The sequence below is a fragment of the Schistocerca cancellata genome, chromosome 11, assembly GCF_023864275.1.
Source record: "Schistocerca cancellata isolate TAMUIC-IGC-003103 chromosome 11, iqSchCanc2.1, whole genome shotgun sequence".
NCBI classification, from domain to species: domain Eukaryota; kingdom Metazoa; phylum Arthropoda; class Insecta; order Orthoptera; family Acrididae; genus Schistocerca; species Schistocerca cancellata.
The window spans coordinates 79097507-79114017 of NC_064636.1; the positions used below are offsets into that span (position 1 = coordinate 79097507).

Below are 16511 nucleotides of genomic sequence, written 5' to 3' on the forward strand. Positions count from 1 at the left end.
GCTGCATTTGTCAACGGACCTTTACCGGTTCGAATCCCCTTTCTACGCCGATAGGATCGTAGCGCTGATCTAGCACATTCCCCATTCCGATACTACAGCTTCACTAAAAGCGCCTTTTCAGGTAACGTCAACATGCTGCGACTGCTGGCGCATCTGATTCTCTCTCATTACAGCTCCTTTTCTACACGATTGTCATGCACACTCACTGACGTTTTGCTGTGCAGCGCCATGTGTCGGACATTTTGTGAACCTTTTTTTTGTTCTAATAAAACCCCATTCCATTCCAAGCATGTGTGTCAATTATTATTTCTCTATCTACATAATTCAGTGGTTCATTAAGTTTTGAAATTTATACTGACTTTTTGATCACCAGGTACTATAAAATTTTCGAATGTTCCAGAATATAACTTGACACATATCTACATTTACATCTAGATCCATACTCCGCAAGCCACCTGACGGTGTGTGGCGGAGGGTACCTTCAGTACCTCTATCGGTTCTCCCTTCTATTCCAGTCTCGTATTGTTCGTGGAAAGAAGGATTGTCGGTATGCCTCTGTGTGGGCTCTAATCTCTCTGATTTTATCCTCACGGTCTCTTCGCGAGATATACGTAGGAGGGAGCAATATACTGCTTGACTCCTCGGTGAAGGTATGTTCTCGAAACTTCAACAAAAGCCCGCACCGAGCTACTGAGCGTCTCTCCTGCAGAGTCTTCCACTGGAGTTTATCTATCATCTCCGTAACGCTTTCGCGATTACTAAATGATCCTGTAACGAAGCGCGCTGCTCTCCGTTGGATCTTCTCTATCTCTTCTATCAACCCTATCTGGTACCGATCCCACTATGGTGATCAGTATTCAAGCAGTGGACGAGCAAGTATACCGTAACCTACTTCCTTTGTTTTCGGACTACATTTCCTTAGGATTCTTCCAATCAATATGTTTGGCATCTGCTTTACCGACGATCAACTTTATATGATCATTCCATTTTAAATCACTCCTAATGCGTACTCCCAGATAATTTATGGAATTAACTGCTTCCAGTTGCTGACCTGCTATTTTGTAGCTAAATGATAAGGGATCTATCTTTCTATGTATTCGCAGCACATTACACTTGTCTACATTGAGATTCAATTGCCATTCCCTGCACCATGCGTCAATTCGCTGCAGATCCTCCTGCATTTCAGTACAATTTTCCATTGTTACAACCTCTCGATACACCACAGCATCATCTGCAAAAAGCCTCAGTTAACTTCCGATGTCATCCGCAAGGTCATTTACGTATGTTGTGAATAGCAACGGTCTTATGACACTCACCTGCGGCACACCTGACACACAGACACTAAACTTATTACAGTGAACAGAGACGTCAACGAATGAACGGACAGATGATAACTTTGCGAAAATAAAGAAAGTAAACTTTTCACTCGAGGGATGACGTGAACCAAGGACCTTTTGCTCCGGAGCTGCTCACGCTAACCACGAGACCAGGGCGCTCCTGAGTTCACACTGTCCTTGATGTTGCCTATCTTGCACATGGACTACCAACTTTATATATTTTGCTTATTTTTTTTTATAGTTCCACACAACTTCTTCCTGTTTTCTCGACTGATCTGTGTTCAGTTTTTCAAGGCGTATCCACTGTGCCAACTTATAACTAAATCTGAGGGGAGGGGGGGGGGGGAGGTTCCCTTGTTAGTACTCGAGACAGCTTGGCTGCAGTCCCACGTGAAACGAAAATCCAATGAGGTTCCAGCAAACGCTGAAGAATACATAGTGCATTCTTATGATGACCGGATTATAGTGCTAATGCTGAAACCCTTCCTCTTTCATTTGCAGGCGGTTCCGTTGTTCTGCGGTAGTTTTGCCAGCAGGGGAATGTTCCAAAATTGAGTCTAATAAGCAAGCGCGTATAGAACAACGACGTGTGATTCAATTCCTCACTGCTGGAGATATTGCGCCGGTTGAAATCTATCGACGCTCGCTAAAGGTGTATGGAACAACTTGAGGTGATGGGTACGGCATACCTCGCAATGAAGAGCAGTTTCGTCAACTCATCTGTGGTGAACGGCAGAACGTGTAAAGCTGAATGTCGGCTACAATGCCCAGGAAACAGTGTCGGTACATCTCGGTTATCGCAAAGTCTGTGCGAAAAAATGGCTCTGAGCACTATGGGACTCAACATCTGAGGTCATCAGTCCGCTAGACTTAGAACTACTTAAACCTAACTAACCTAAGGACATCACATACATCCATGCCCGAGGCGGGATTCGAACCTGCGACCGTAGCGGTCGCGCGGTTCCGGACTGGAGCGCCTAGAACCGCTCGGCCACCTCGGCCGGCAGTCTGTGCGAGATGTTTGCTGTGGATGCTTACAGAAGAACAAAAAAATCATCGAATGGAAATTTGTCGGTACCTGCTGAACCAAAATGAAGCTGGAGGTGACAATTTTCCGAATAGCATAGTCACCGGAGATGAGACGTTGTGTCACCACTACGAGCGAGAATCCAAAAAACATTCCAGGGAATGCCGACACGCGAAAATTTTGAAACCACTTATAAACAGCTCTAATCGTATGTGCAGAGTCACCGTAATGTTTATGAAGCTTCTCTCTAGTCTGCTGATGCGTTTTGCCTTTCATTGTTGTTGTTGTTGTTGTTGTAGTTGTGGTCTTCAGTCCTGAGACTGGTTTGATGCAGCTCTCCATGCTACTCTATCCTGTGCAAGTTTCTTCATCTCCCAGTACCTACTGCAACCTACATCCTTCTGAATCTGCTTAGTGTATTCATCTCTTGGTCTCCCCCTACGATTTTTACCCTCCACGCTGCCCTCAAATACTAAATTGGTGATCCCTTGATGCCTCAGAACATGTCCTACCAAACGGTCCCTTCTTCTGGTCAAGTTGTGCCACAAACTTCTCTTCTCCCCAATCCTATTCAATACTTCCTCATTAGTTACCTGATCTACCCATCTAATCTTCAGCATTCTTCTGTAGCACCACATTTCGAAAGCTTCTATTCTCTTCTTGTCCAAACTATTTACCGTCCATGTTTCACTTCCATACATGGCTACACTCCATACAAATACTTTCAGAAATGACTTCCAGACACTTAAATCCATACTCGATGTTAACAAATTTCTCTTCTTCAGAAACGCTTTCCTTGCCATTGTCAGTCTACATTTTATATCCTCTCTACTTCGACCATCATCAGTTATTTTGCTCCCCAAATAGCAAAACTCCTTTACTACTTTAAGTGTCTCATTTCCTAATCTAATACCCTCAACATCACCCGACTTAATTCGACTACATTCCATTATCCTCGTTTTGCTTTTGTTGATGTCCATGTTATATCATCCTTTCAAGACACCATCCATTCCGTTGAACTGGTCTTCCAAGTCCTTTGCTGTCTCTGACAGAATTACAATGTCATCGGCGAACCTCAAAGTTTTTATTTCTTCTCCATGGATTTTAATACCTACTCCGAATTTTTCTTTTGTTTCCTTTGCTGCTTGCTCAATATACAGATTGAATAACATCGGGGAGAGGCTACAACCCTGTCTTACTCCCTTCCCAACCACTGCTTCCCTTTCATGTCCCTCGACTCTTATAACTGCCATCTGGTTTCTCTACAAATTGCAAATAGCCTTTCGCTCCCTGTATTTTACCCCTGCCACCTTTAGAATTTGAAAGAGAGTATTCCAGTCAACATTGTCAAAAGCCTTCTCCAAGTCTACAAATGCTAGAAACGTAGGTTTGCCTTTCCTTAATCTTTCTTCTAAGATAAGTCGTAAGGTCAGTATTGCCTCACGTGTTCCCATTTTTCTACGGAATCCAAACTGATCTTCCCCGAGGTCGGCTTCTACCAGTTTTTCCATTCGTCTGTAAAGAATTCGTGTTAGTATAAAGTAATGTTTAATCACAACACGAAATTCTTTTTCGTTCATTTTTTTTACAGTCACGCGACTTCCTTGATTCACACGAATGTCAAAAAAATTGCCCAATATGGCTGAAACCACAGTCTAACATAACAGTCGCGACACTTCCTCTCCATTTTGTTGTCTGCCGCGCCAGCAGCGCCCCAAGCGGCCAGTAACTTAAACCGAGTTCGGCGCGTTCGTAAAAGCGAGTAGTGGTTGTTTATTTTGATTCCTACAATGGTTTTCACAAGCGGAAGCGTTTTTAGCGCAATAAATTGCAGCAACAGCAGGAAGAAGACACCACAGATGTCTTTTTTTAGGTTCCTTAAGGATCCTGAGAGGTACATACCATCATGTTACTAAACTGTATCTTCAAGATTCACTTGCAAACTACATGTGTATTAATGATTACTGTTTCGTTTTAGAAGCAGAAAATGGCTAGTTAATAGCAGACGAGAAGACTGTATGAAAAACGACCCAGTTTACCTGTATAATAATATTAGATTTTGCTCGCTACATTTCAGGCGAAACCAGTTCATGAACGCAGACAATAATAAACTCATGTGGAATGCAATACCCACACTGTTTGCCATCCCAAATAAGCCACCTCAACTGACGACGGAGAGGAAACTACCACAAAGATTCGACAATCCATCTAAAGCTGTAAAACAGTCCTATGACACAAAAGCAGACAGTTCAACTCTCCTTGTATCAGTGCTAGATGCGTGTGAATCGTCAACACAGACCTGCTTTGACGATGAAGTGGTTAGATTAAGTGAAGTTACTCGTGTCTTACAAGAGTGTAATGTTTGGTATGTGTTTCATTCACTTCTGTTGTTAGTATCTTAATTTTCCTTGCTTCCTTCGCATGATGACATTATTTTGTTAGCACCTTGTTCACTGACAGATTGTTTGAAAATTATTCAAATATTTGGTTTTGCGTGAAATGTAATGTAATCAGCTCATTTTCAGCATATGTCTCCCAGTATTTGGCAGTTGCTTGTCCCACTTAGAATAATATAAAGATGAAGATCGTACTTGTGGCAACAGGCGACAATGACAAACACAGTAAGCCTACAGAACGATAAACGAGGTGTCGATCGCTTTTGCATGTAGAGGTGCATGTCTGTGCTTCGTACGTGTGAATCTCTGTGTTTATATTCATTTGATATCAACGTGGTAAGCTGCAGTTCTATCCAACATGACAAGTGTTTCTTTACGAATGTGCTGTAGCTTGCCACTCGAGTCACGGTTTTTGTCAATACTTGCGCTTGTTTTAGAATCATTTTTAGAAACATATATTCCTTCTGATACTACACAAACCCTTGGGGGCAAGAAAATAACTCAAATATTTCGTAAATTACGTAGGAAATGGATGCAAAACAAACATTATGCTTACGACGCGTCTGACGTTCACCTTACTCGGCGTTTGGAGCGCTAGTGTCTCTCCATCTGTCAAACGCTAACAACTTTTACAACAGTGAATGTAGCGACTGTTATTTTAGACTGTGGCTGAAACTTGGTGTGCGTTCTTTCCAAAGATGCTAATGAGTAAACATGACCTCGATACACGCTGGTGGAGCCATCTCTCGGACTTTGCACGGACTTTTCAACTCCCCTCCCCTCGTACGGATCTCCTGTACTTTGGATGCATAAAAATAGAAGGCATCACTTTCGGAACGACCTCCCAGCACCTTCTCCAATCCCATCTTGACCGGTTCACCGCTTGGTGCAACCAGTGGTTGCTCAAGGTCAATCCCTCCAAAACCCAGGCGATCATTGTAGGCAAAACCACCCCTTCCCTCCGCCTCCTTCATTTCTATCTCACCATCTATGGCCGTCCCATCGCCCTCACTCCCACCCTTAAGTACCTTGGCGTCACCCTCGACCGTCGCCTCTCCTGGACTCCCCACCTCCGGACAATCCAAGCCAAGGCACGCTCCCGCCTCAGTCTCCTCAAGCTCCTCTCCGGCCGTACGTGGGGTCTGGACCCCTCCACCATCCTCCACACCTATAAATCCCTCATCCGCCCTATCCTTTGTTATGCCCATCCAGCTTGGATCTCCGCCCCCCCCCCTACCTTTTACAAATCCCTCCAAATCCTTGAACGCCACGCTCTCCGCCTCGCCTATCGCATCCGTCTCCCCTCCCCCATGCGGATCCTCTATGATCTCATCCCCTTCCCCCACCTCCTCCTTTTCCCTGAAAGGATATGGATCCTGCACACCTCCCATAAACTCGATCCTCCTCACCCGCTCGTGTCCCCGATCGTCTCCCACCCCCGCCCGCTGCCGCGCCTGTATTCCCACATCCCACCCCATCTCCATCTCTCCACCCTCATTACCCTCTCCGACGGTGGCTTCCGCCAGCTCCCCCTCCCTGGTGATGTCCTCCTCCCCTCCATCGACCCCTCCTATCAACTTTGACCCTGCCCCAACCCCCACTTCCGGCGTCCTTTCCTTTCGGCACCCTCCCTCCCTTCTCTTCCCTTCCCTTCTCTTTCCTTTTCCCCCGTCCCCTACCTCCACGCCTCTTCCCCCGGGCTCCCCCGTCCCCTTCCTCCCTCCCCCTATCTCCCCTGCCCGTTGCATCTCTGCTCTCCCCTCTCGCTCTCCCACTCCCCCTCCTCCTCCTCCTCCTCCTCTCTTGGCAGGTCCCCGGACTCGCACACGCATGGTGAACATTCGCGCGCCGGAGGTCATCGCCATCAGTGTCTCGTGTGTGTGCTTCGTTTTGTGTTTCGCGTTCTTTCGCAGTTACGACTCCACTGTTCGCATGTGCCGTCACCGTCCTCCGTGTTCTGTGCACCGTGTCAACAAGTGTTAGTGTTTTTATCGTCCAGCGTGAACAGCTTCATGTTTATTGTTTTTTTGTCTCTACTTTTTTTGCCCGCCATTTTCATTGTATTGTCTATGTCGCCTCTTTGTCACATGATTGTACCACTTAAGGCTGAAGAGCGGCGTACTATGCTGCTGACAGCCCGCCTGTATGAGGTGCTAAAATTGCAATACAGAAAATAAATTTCGGAACGACCCTGGTAGCAAAAAGTGGTGTTTACAAAATTACCTGTTCGGACTGTGACAAGTTTTACATAAGTCAGTCAGGTGGAGACGTAGCAGCTAGGCTGCCTGAACGTGAACGCAGCTGGGGGTTGCAGAATTCTGACTCCACATTTTCTGAGCATGTACTGAGTGAGGGCCGCAACAGCCAGCCAGAGTCCCACGTCCTTCCCTTATCAAATAAACGTCAAAAGCTCAATCAGCTGGAAGCCCTGGAAACTAACAGACATCTAGCTCACAGTCCAGACCTAAATGACCAGACACAGCTTAACACTTCCTCTCTTCTAAACTTCACATAATCCTTTCAATTCTTCATTACTTCCCACACTGCCTGTTCCCTCATAGTCCCCAATTTTCCTATTTTTACTGAGTTTTTTATTTTGTTGAAACTGCCTATGTAACCCACACAATCTGTACGCCCGCCCGGTTAGCCGAGCAACACCGTTCCTCACAAGCGCCTTCTAACCAAACTGCGTGCCTACGGAGTATCGCCTCAGTTGTGCGACTGGATTCGTGATTTCGTGTCAGAAACGTAGTAATAGACGGAAAGTCATCGAGTAAAACAGAAGTAATATCCGGCGTTCCCCAAGGAAGTGTTATAGGCCCTCTATCGTTCCTGGTCTACATTAACGACATAGGAGACAATCTGAGTAGCCGTCTTAGATAGTTTGCATATGGTTCAAATGGCTCTGAGCACTATGCGATTTAACGTCTGAGGTCATCAGTCGCTTAGAACTTAGAACTAATTAAACCTGACTAACCTAAGGACATCACACACATCAATGCCCGAGACAGCATTCGAACCTGCGACCGTAGCGGTCGCTTGGCTCCAGACTGTAGCGCCTACAATGTTTGCATATGATGCTGTCATTTACCGTCTTGTAAAGTCATCAGATAACCCAGGGTCGGGCAGGAATCCTGCACATGTGCGGTGCACTTGCACGCGTGCAGTTAACAGGTGTTCCGCATGCACACAGGGGCAAGCTGGCCACCCGCTTATCTCCCATCCCCACCATACCTTCTGTCCGCTCCTTCCTCTGCAATGCGTTTTGTTTCCTAGCTTGCTTTATTGAGTGAATGAATGAGGTTAGTAGGAGTGCTTGAAAGAAATCATGGTTTGAAAGAGTACCTATTACCTACGATAGGTTTTATTTTATTATCACAGGTGGAGTTTACAATACGTTTAATATCTGGAACAAAATTTCTACATACAGACAAACACAAACAGTTGCGTAAATTTTCATCACTGATGTTTGCTCTTAACCGAGACTTATTAATTCAGCAAATGGTTTTCCAGCTCTCGCTATATTAAGCGCAGTCTTATAACTTGCACATACCGCTGGGCTATTATTGTTGTCGTCCTGAAAACTTGAAAACAGTGCTCCATAAAACGTTAAATCAGTTACATGAGAGACATGACGAGAGAAAGTCGCAGATCTCTCGTGACAACAGCAACTACGACAAATTCAAATGGCTCTGAGCACTATGGGACTTAACTGCTGTGGTCATCAGTCCCCTAGAACTTAGAACTACTTAAACCTAACTAACCTAAGGACATCACACACATCAATGCCCGAGGCAGGATTCGAACCTGCGACCATAGCCGTCCCGCGGTTCCAGACTGTAGTGCCTAGAACCGCTCGGCCACTCCGGCCGGCCAACTACGACAGATTCATCTGGTATCGTCAGATCGCTCTTCTTAAGCTCAGTCAATTCCCCATCCGCTCAGAATCCGACAATAAATTGTACTCGTCCTTGTGAAATTTATTATAATGGCCTTCAATACTAAACTTCCGTTGACCAGCGAGAATACTGCCACATATTAAACATTTCGAATTTTCACGTTTTTGCACAAAGAAAAAATGATTCTCCCATTACTTTTTAAAAGATAGCAAATCTCCACCTCTCCGTTTCTTGAAATACAACGTTCACTACATAGTGCTCGCTTCGCATCAACGTCCGCAGCTTAGCCTGGCACCACACTGCCGCAACCTGCCGGCTGTCTCCACAGCCCCGGTCGACGCCTGCGCGCCAGCAACACACGTGCAGCGCTGTGCGCTCATGACCCGCGTGCAACGTTTGCCCGCCCCTGAGATAACCAAACCGAATTACAAAATGATTTACATAAGGTATCTGTATGGTGCGAAAAGCGGTAATTGTCCATGAATAAAGAAAACTGTGAAGTTATTCACATGAGTACTAAAAGAAATCAGCTAAATTTTGATTACGCAATAAGTCACACAAATCTGAAGGCTGTAAATTCAACTACATACTTAGGGATTACAATTATAAATAACCTAAATTGGAGCGATCACATAGATAACGTTGTGGGTAGAGCAAACCAAAGACTGCGATTCATTGGCAGAACACTTAGAAGGTGAAACAGGTCTACTAAAGAGACTGCTTACACCACGCTTGTCCGCCCTATTCTGGAGTATTGCTGTGCGGTGTGGGATCCTCATCAGGTGGGACTGACGGATGACATCGAAAAAGTACAAAGAAGGGCAGCTCGTTTTGTATTATCGCGGAATAGGGGAGATAGTGTCACAGACATGATACGTGGATTGGAGTGGCAATCATTAAAACAAAGGCGTTTTTCGTTGCGACGGGATCTTCTCATGAAATTTCAATCACTAGTTTTCTACTCCGATTTCGAAAACATTCTGTTGGCACCGACCTGCATAGGGAGAAACGATCATCACGATAAAGTAAGAGAAATCAGGGCTCGCACGGAAAAATTTAAGTGCTCGTTTTTCCCGCGTACCGTTCGAGAGTGGAACGGTAGAGAGACAGCATGAAGGTGGTTCACTGTACCCTCTGCCAGGCACTTTACTGCGAATAGCAGAGTAATCACGTAGATGTAGAGCAAGGCCTTCTGGAGCGGGAAGGAGCGCCTGGTCCCCGACACGAATCCGCCCGCCGGACTTGCGTCGAGGTCCGGTGAGCCGGCCGGTCTGTGGATGGTTTTTAGGCGGTTTTCCATCTGCCTCGGTGAATGCGGGCTCGTTCCCCTTATTCCGCCTCAGCTACACTATGTCGGCGATTGCTGCGCAAACAAGTTCTCCACGTACGCGTACACCAGTGAGACGTTCCCTGCGGTGGGGGGGGGGTGGGGCTGGGAGCTGGAGGGGGGCATCGGGGGCCGAACCGCAGAATAACCCTGGGTTCGGTGTGGGGCGGCGGAGGGGTGAAGTGGACTGCGGTAGTCGTCGTGGGGTTGTGGACCACTGTGGCTGCAGTGGGGACGGAGCCTCTCCGTCGTTTCTAGGTCCCCGGTTAACATACAATACTTATAGTCTGTAATTACAACAGTTGAGTCTTTCATTTTAAATGATACTTGTATTACTTTCTATGCTTAATACCTCTTGAAGTTGTTTCTTACTATTTTACTTCATTTACGTAATGCAAAGTATTACATAGGCACAGTTTCTGAGATAGTGTTAAGGTTTTTCCTGTTTGCTCCCTTTGTATTTGTAAATTGTTCAACTTTTTACTTTTTAAAATGCAGTACCACCACACTCTCAGAGATGCCATTTACGGTATGTTCTCTCACATTCTTCCAATTTCCTGCATTTATTCGTTTCTGTTTATCTTATTGGTGTTGCTTAAGTTACTCATACATTCTTTGGTTACAACTCACAATTCTTTCATTTAATTGGTTTGTGTATCATTCTCCATCTTTTATACCTCTTCAATTAGCCTTGTCAAGTACTAATTTTATTTTATTTAATTGCATATTAATATAAACCGTGATGTAGGCATGTTTTTCCAGTTTTGTGTTAAAATTTTTTGCTGTTTACTCCCTTTATATCTATTTATTGTTGAGTTATTTTTAATTTTTTCACTGAATTACCACCACACTGTGAAAGATGTCATATACCGTACGCTTGTACTTCAATCTAGTTGTGTAACTTCTTTTCCAGTCACGTTTACAGATAGTACAACTTCTTTGTCGACAAATGTCTGATGATGGCCTTGTAAACGAAAACCGGTTAACACAATAAATTAATAATGTACAACAGAAGCAATCAATTGCTTTCCATTTATTACGAAAACAGAGTTCAGTTGTGTGTGCGAACAGGCTTAGCAGCGAAAAAAAAAATGATGTATTTCTACAAACAAATCAGCAAATACACAGTATCAGAGAAAGAAAAAGTATTTACATCCATTGATTCAATGATAAATCTAGATGAAAGCGTAAACTTTCGAACAGAACTGCCATATTCGCTCAATGTTTCTGGTATGTCACTGCAAAAAGAAACCTGTGAACAACATCACAGAAGCGGGGATATTAACCTGAAAAGACGACGGCACGCGAGTCAGAGTTCATGTCACGAATTCCACTAACTTACCATTCCGCTTTAAAAGGCTCCAATTCGCGGTAAGATCACCGTACTATCAATAAAGCACGTGGGCATACTTTACAATGTTGCGGAGTGAAATTAAATGAATCGTGCTTGTCGCACGGGAAATTGCACGTAGTGCGCTCGCCTGTTGGATAACCACAAAACCTTTGCGTCTTTGCACGTGGAAGCAAAATGGCAAATGTAGTTTACAACAATGTACTTTGAATAAGATAGCCACTATACAAATGAGAAGATTAACTGCAGATTCTCATCCAGTTTAGAAAAGAAATGCAGAAAAAAAGGCACGCAAAGCTGAAGCTTTACGGCTATATTTATCATTTGGATTTGCAGTCCTTGTACTTTTTCCGTGTTTGTAGTTAAAATTATTGGATATACGTTCCGCCTCTTTTACAAAACACTGTTTTTTCATGTTGCCCAGACATGTTTCGGCACCTATATGTGATCATCAGTGTGTTTCGTTTATCTAAAAACTGTAAAAAGGTAACATGTTCTAACTGGTCGAAGAAAATGCAGCCTAAAAGTAATTTTTGTTCGTTTTTGTTAGTACCGTGAATTTCCATTATATGATTTTGCATGACTATCGCTATTGTGCCCTGCACCGATAGCTTGTCATCTGCAAACCAAACGATGTAAATATGTATTTTACCAGTGTGTTAACACTGATTTTTTACAAACGTGCTTTTTATCTGCTACAATGTTTTGCGTGCGTATATTTGTTACTACTCACGTTTTGTAAAAACCAAAATTACACGAAGTACATTAATATGTGCGTTCACTGACCTCAAAGCGTGAAAGAAGAAGCTTGAATCACATCAAAACGTGAGTAATAACAAAACGTTTTACCACAGCGAAAGCACGTTTCTAAAAATCAAGGGGTGTGTTAACTCGCTGATAAAATTCACGTTTACATCGTTTGGTTTGCAGGTGAAAGCTGTCAGCGTAGGACACCTTGCAGATGCTCCTGCAAAACCATATAGTGTGAAAGCAAGATAAGAACAAAAACGAATAAAAACTGTCTTTAGACCTCATTTTGTTGGATCAGTTACAACCTTAACTGTGTTCACAGGAGATATGAATTAAAAAACGCCTCCAGTCACAAATTTTAGTGTTTTATTAACCACAAGATTCATTTCGGACTCTGTGGGTCCATCCTCAGGTGTAAGTTGTTGTAATACACTCCTGGAAATGGAAAAAAGAACACATTGACACCGGTGTGTCAGACCCACCATACTTACTCCGGACACTGCGAGAGGGCTGTACAAGCAATGATCACACGCACGGCACAGCGGACACACCAGGAACCGCGGTGTTGGCCGTCGAATGGCGCTAGCTGCGCAGCATTTGTGCACCGCCGCCGTCAGTGTCAGCCAGTTTGCCGTGGCATACGGAGCTCCATCGCAGTCTTTAACACTGGTAGCATGCCGCGACAGCGTGGACGTGAACCGTATGTGCAGTTGACGGACTTTGAGCGAGGGCGTATAGTGGGCATGTGGGAGGCCGGGTGGACGTACCGCCGAATTGCTCAACACGTGGGGCGTGAGGTCTCCACAGTACATCGATGTTGTCGCCAGTGGTCGGCGGAAGGTGCACGTGCCCGTCGACCTGGGACCGGACCGCAGCGACGCACGGATGCACGCCAAGACCGTAGGATCCTACGCAGTGCCGTAGGGGACCGCACCGCCACTTCCCAGCAAATTAGGGACACTGTTGCTCCTGGGGTATCGGCGAGGATCATTCGCAACCGTCTCCATGAAGCTAGGCTACGGTCCCGCACACCGTTAGGCCGTCTTCCGCTCACGCCCCAACATCGTGCAGCCCGCCTCCAGTGGTGTCGCGACAGGCGTGAATGGAGGGACGAATGGAGACGTGTCGTCTTCAGCGATGAGAGTCGCTTCTGCCTTGGTGCCAATGATGGTCGTATGCGTGTTTGGCGCCGTGCAGGTGAGCGCCACAATCAGGACTGCATACGACCGACGCACACAGGGCCAACACCCGGCATCATGGTGTGGGGAGCGATCTCCTACACTGGCCGTACACCACTGGTGATCGTCGAGGGGACACTGAATAGTGCACGGTACATCCAAACCGTCATCGAACCCATCGTTCTACCATTCCTAGACCGGCAAGGGAACTTGCTGTTCCAACAGGACAATGCACGTCCGCATGTATCCCGTGCCACCCAACGTGCTCTAGAAGGTGTAAGTCAACTACCCTGGCCAGCAAGATCTCCGGATCTGTCCCCCATTGAGCATGTTTGGGACTGGATGAAGCGTCGTCTCACGCGGTCTGCACGTCCAGCACGAACGCTGGTCCAACTGAGGCGCCAGGTGGAAATGGCATGGCAAGCCGTTCCACAGGAGTACATCCAGCATGTCTACGATCGTCTCCATGGGAGAATAGCAGCCTGCATTGCTGCGGAAGGTGGATATACACTGTACTAGTGCCGACATTGTGCATGCTCTGTTGCCTGTGTCTATGTGCCTGTGGTTCTGTCAGTGTGATCATGTGATGTATCTGACCCCAGGAATGTGTCAATAAAGTTTCCCCTTCCTGGGACAATGAATTCACGGTGTTCTTATTTCAATTTCCAGGAGTGTATGTGATTGATTTTTGCTCTTGAATGAGGTGAAGTGCATGTTCCACATAATCCAAGAAAAGCGTTTTAAACTTTTTAACACCATCATACGTTGATCCTGTTCATGCATGAGTGAAGTTACATGCATGAGGACATGCACTTCAACTTACTCAAGAGCAAAAATAAATCATGTATTACAACTTACACCTGAGGATGAACCCACGGGGTCCGTAATACATCGTGAAGCTAATAAAACACGAAAATCTGTGACTGAAGGAGTTTTTTTTAATTCATATTTCCAGTGTATTGAATACAATCACGATTGCAGTGCCAAAATATGAATAAAATTAAAATATGTTCACTGTTTACAGTTTCTCAAAATGGCGGAACCTATATCCAATAACTTTCCAGCTAGTAAGTAAGTACGATGCAGTTCAAAGTCGCGAGCTCTGTCTTCTTATCTCGTGTTTTCTACTGAAAATCTCGTGCTTGTACTCTTGTTAACTTTACTATTACAGAGATCGCCTAAAGCTTATTTTTTCTTAAAATTGGTCCTGCGCGCAACAAATAACTTACTTGGTCTTTCTGCTGCCACTGCTTGATCTGCTGCGTTCCATTATTTAACAAAAACATAAAAAAACCGATTATTCATGCTGAGTGCAATGCATGTTCTGTGTGGCGGCTCCTGCTGTTGCTGCGACTGCTGCTGCTTACTACAACTACGTATAATTGAAGAGAAAGGGTTTGGTCAAATCTAATTCCTTTTTTTTTTAAGAAAAAATACATTCCGAAAGCGATTCTTTCTCATTCAATTAACAAAACGCTAGAAGCTATTTGAACAATCGCATCGTTTGTAAATCTACCTCCAGTGGCATTAAAGCAATATTACAAATTAATCAAACTCTTGAGACAGACTGAAATACTTCTCAATTAAACACATAGTGAAACAATTTCCTGACAATTACAAAAGAAATCAATGACAAAAATCAATACTTAATCTAACAATGGTTTCCCCTTAAGAATTCAACTCCTATCATTATCAAAATTACCGTCTGCTGCTACGCACATACACAAACCCTTTTCTTTAAATTAATAAGCTCGCTGCAAATTATAAAAAAAACATCAACTCACTACCAGATCCTGTGTCGCTGCTGGCGGACACGGCAGTACGGCAGCTCGGCGACGACCCCTCGCCCAACACACGTGCGCACCACGGCAGGCGGACTCCTGCACTGGCTTCCAAACTGCCACTAAATCAATCCGTGCGCTGCGAGGCGCGACAACAATATCTTAGATTCCAGAGCTTGTGTATGCGCGCTGTAGCCAACCTTTAAATCCTAAGAGAGTATTGCCAACTCTCACAGCAGCGAGGCAGAAAGGTCTCTGGGGCAGAGTTCAGATGTAAGGAGAGTTAAGCTGAGAGCACATGGACTTACCCAGCGTGGTGTCCGCCTCATCGCTGGGGTCCAGCAGTCCCACCCTCTGGACCGCGCTGTACGACTGGGTCCTCCTCCTCGACACCTCCGACAAGTCCTGAAACAGGCGACCGTTTCAGGATGTTTCCAACATCTGTCCACCTCCTCAGAGAACGGTGGACACCTAAATGTGTGCAAAGGATGCAACTTTTCAGATACAATGTTTGGTTCAAAAATGGTTCAAATGGCTCTGAGCACTATGGGACTTAACTTCGGAGATCATCAGTCCCCTAGAACTTTGAACTACTTAAACCTAACTAACGTAAGGACATCAGAGACATCCATGCCCGAGGCAGGATTGGAACCAGCGACCGTAGCGGTCGCGCGGTTGCGGACTGAAGCGCGTAGAACCGCTTGGCCACTGCGGCCGGCTACAATGTTTGGTCAGAAGTATGCACGCACCCCTAGTGAATGCACAACTGAACACTGGATGTCTAAGGATGGCAGGTATCGCCGAAACACCCGGTTTTCAGTTATACCGTTTTATTCCATGCCAGGTAACACCGGTTCCCGTCAGATCACCGAAGTCAAGCGCTGTCGGGCTGGGCTAGCACTTGGATGGGTGACCATCCTGTCGGCCGAGCGCTGTTGGCAAACGGGCTGCACTCAGCCCTTGTGAGGCAAACTGAGGAGCTACTTGACTGAGAAGTAGCGGCTCCGGTCTCGGAAACTGACATACGGCAGGGAGAGCGGTGTACTGACCACATGCGGCTCCATATCCACTAGAGTCCTGCATGACCGAGTAAGCGAGCACAAAATACGAGATGGGGCGAGCACACCCTAACTAGATAGGCTGCCCGCACTAGTTCTTGTGACGGAACATACAAGCCGTACCGAATACGTAGCACGTAACTGCAAACACATTACACGTGTTATTATCCGTGTGAGACTGCAGCCAGTACGGGCTTCTCATTTGTGGTGCGTGTCTCTCTCTCTCTCTACAATCATGCAGTGCGAGGAAACCAGTGCAGTAAGACGTAAGATTGAAATCAATGTTTACACTTTGAAGAGACGGGAAGGTCTAAAAAGCCAAGTACGGAGCATATTTTTGGTGTTTGTAGACGAAAAGAGTGCGTCTATGGATACGTATCGTGCATAAACTGCTCCACATTATTGTG

General features: G+C 45.5%; 1 protein-coding gene across 1 annotated transcript in view; it reads right to left on the reverse strand.

Annotated features, from left to right (window-relative positions):
- Positions 1 to 16511, reverse strand: part of LOC126108225 (uncharacterized) — a 927355-nt gene that overhangs the window by 746369 nt on the left and 164475 nt on the right. The window contains exon 3 of the mRNA XM_049913457.1: positions 15355 to 15451. Within this exon, the coding sequence (XP_049769414.1) occupies positions 15355 to 15451 (97 nt within the window). The remainder of the gene's footprint in view (positions 1 to 15354; positions 15452 to 16511) is intronic.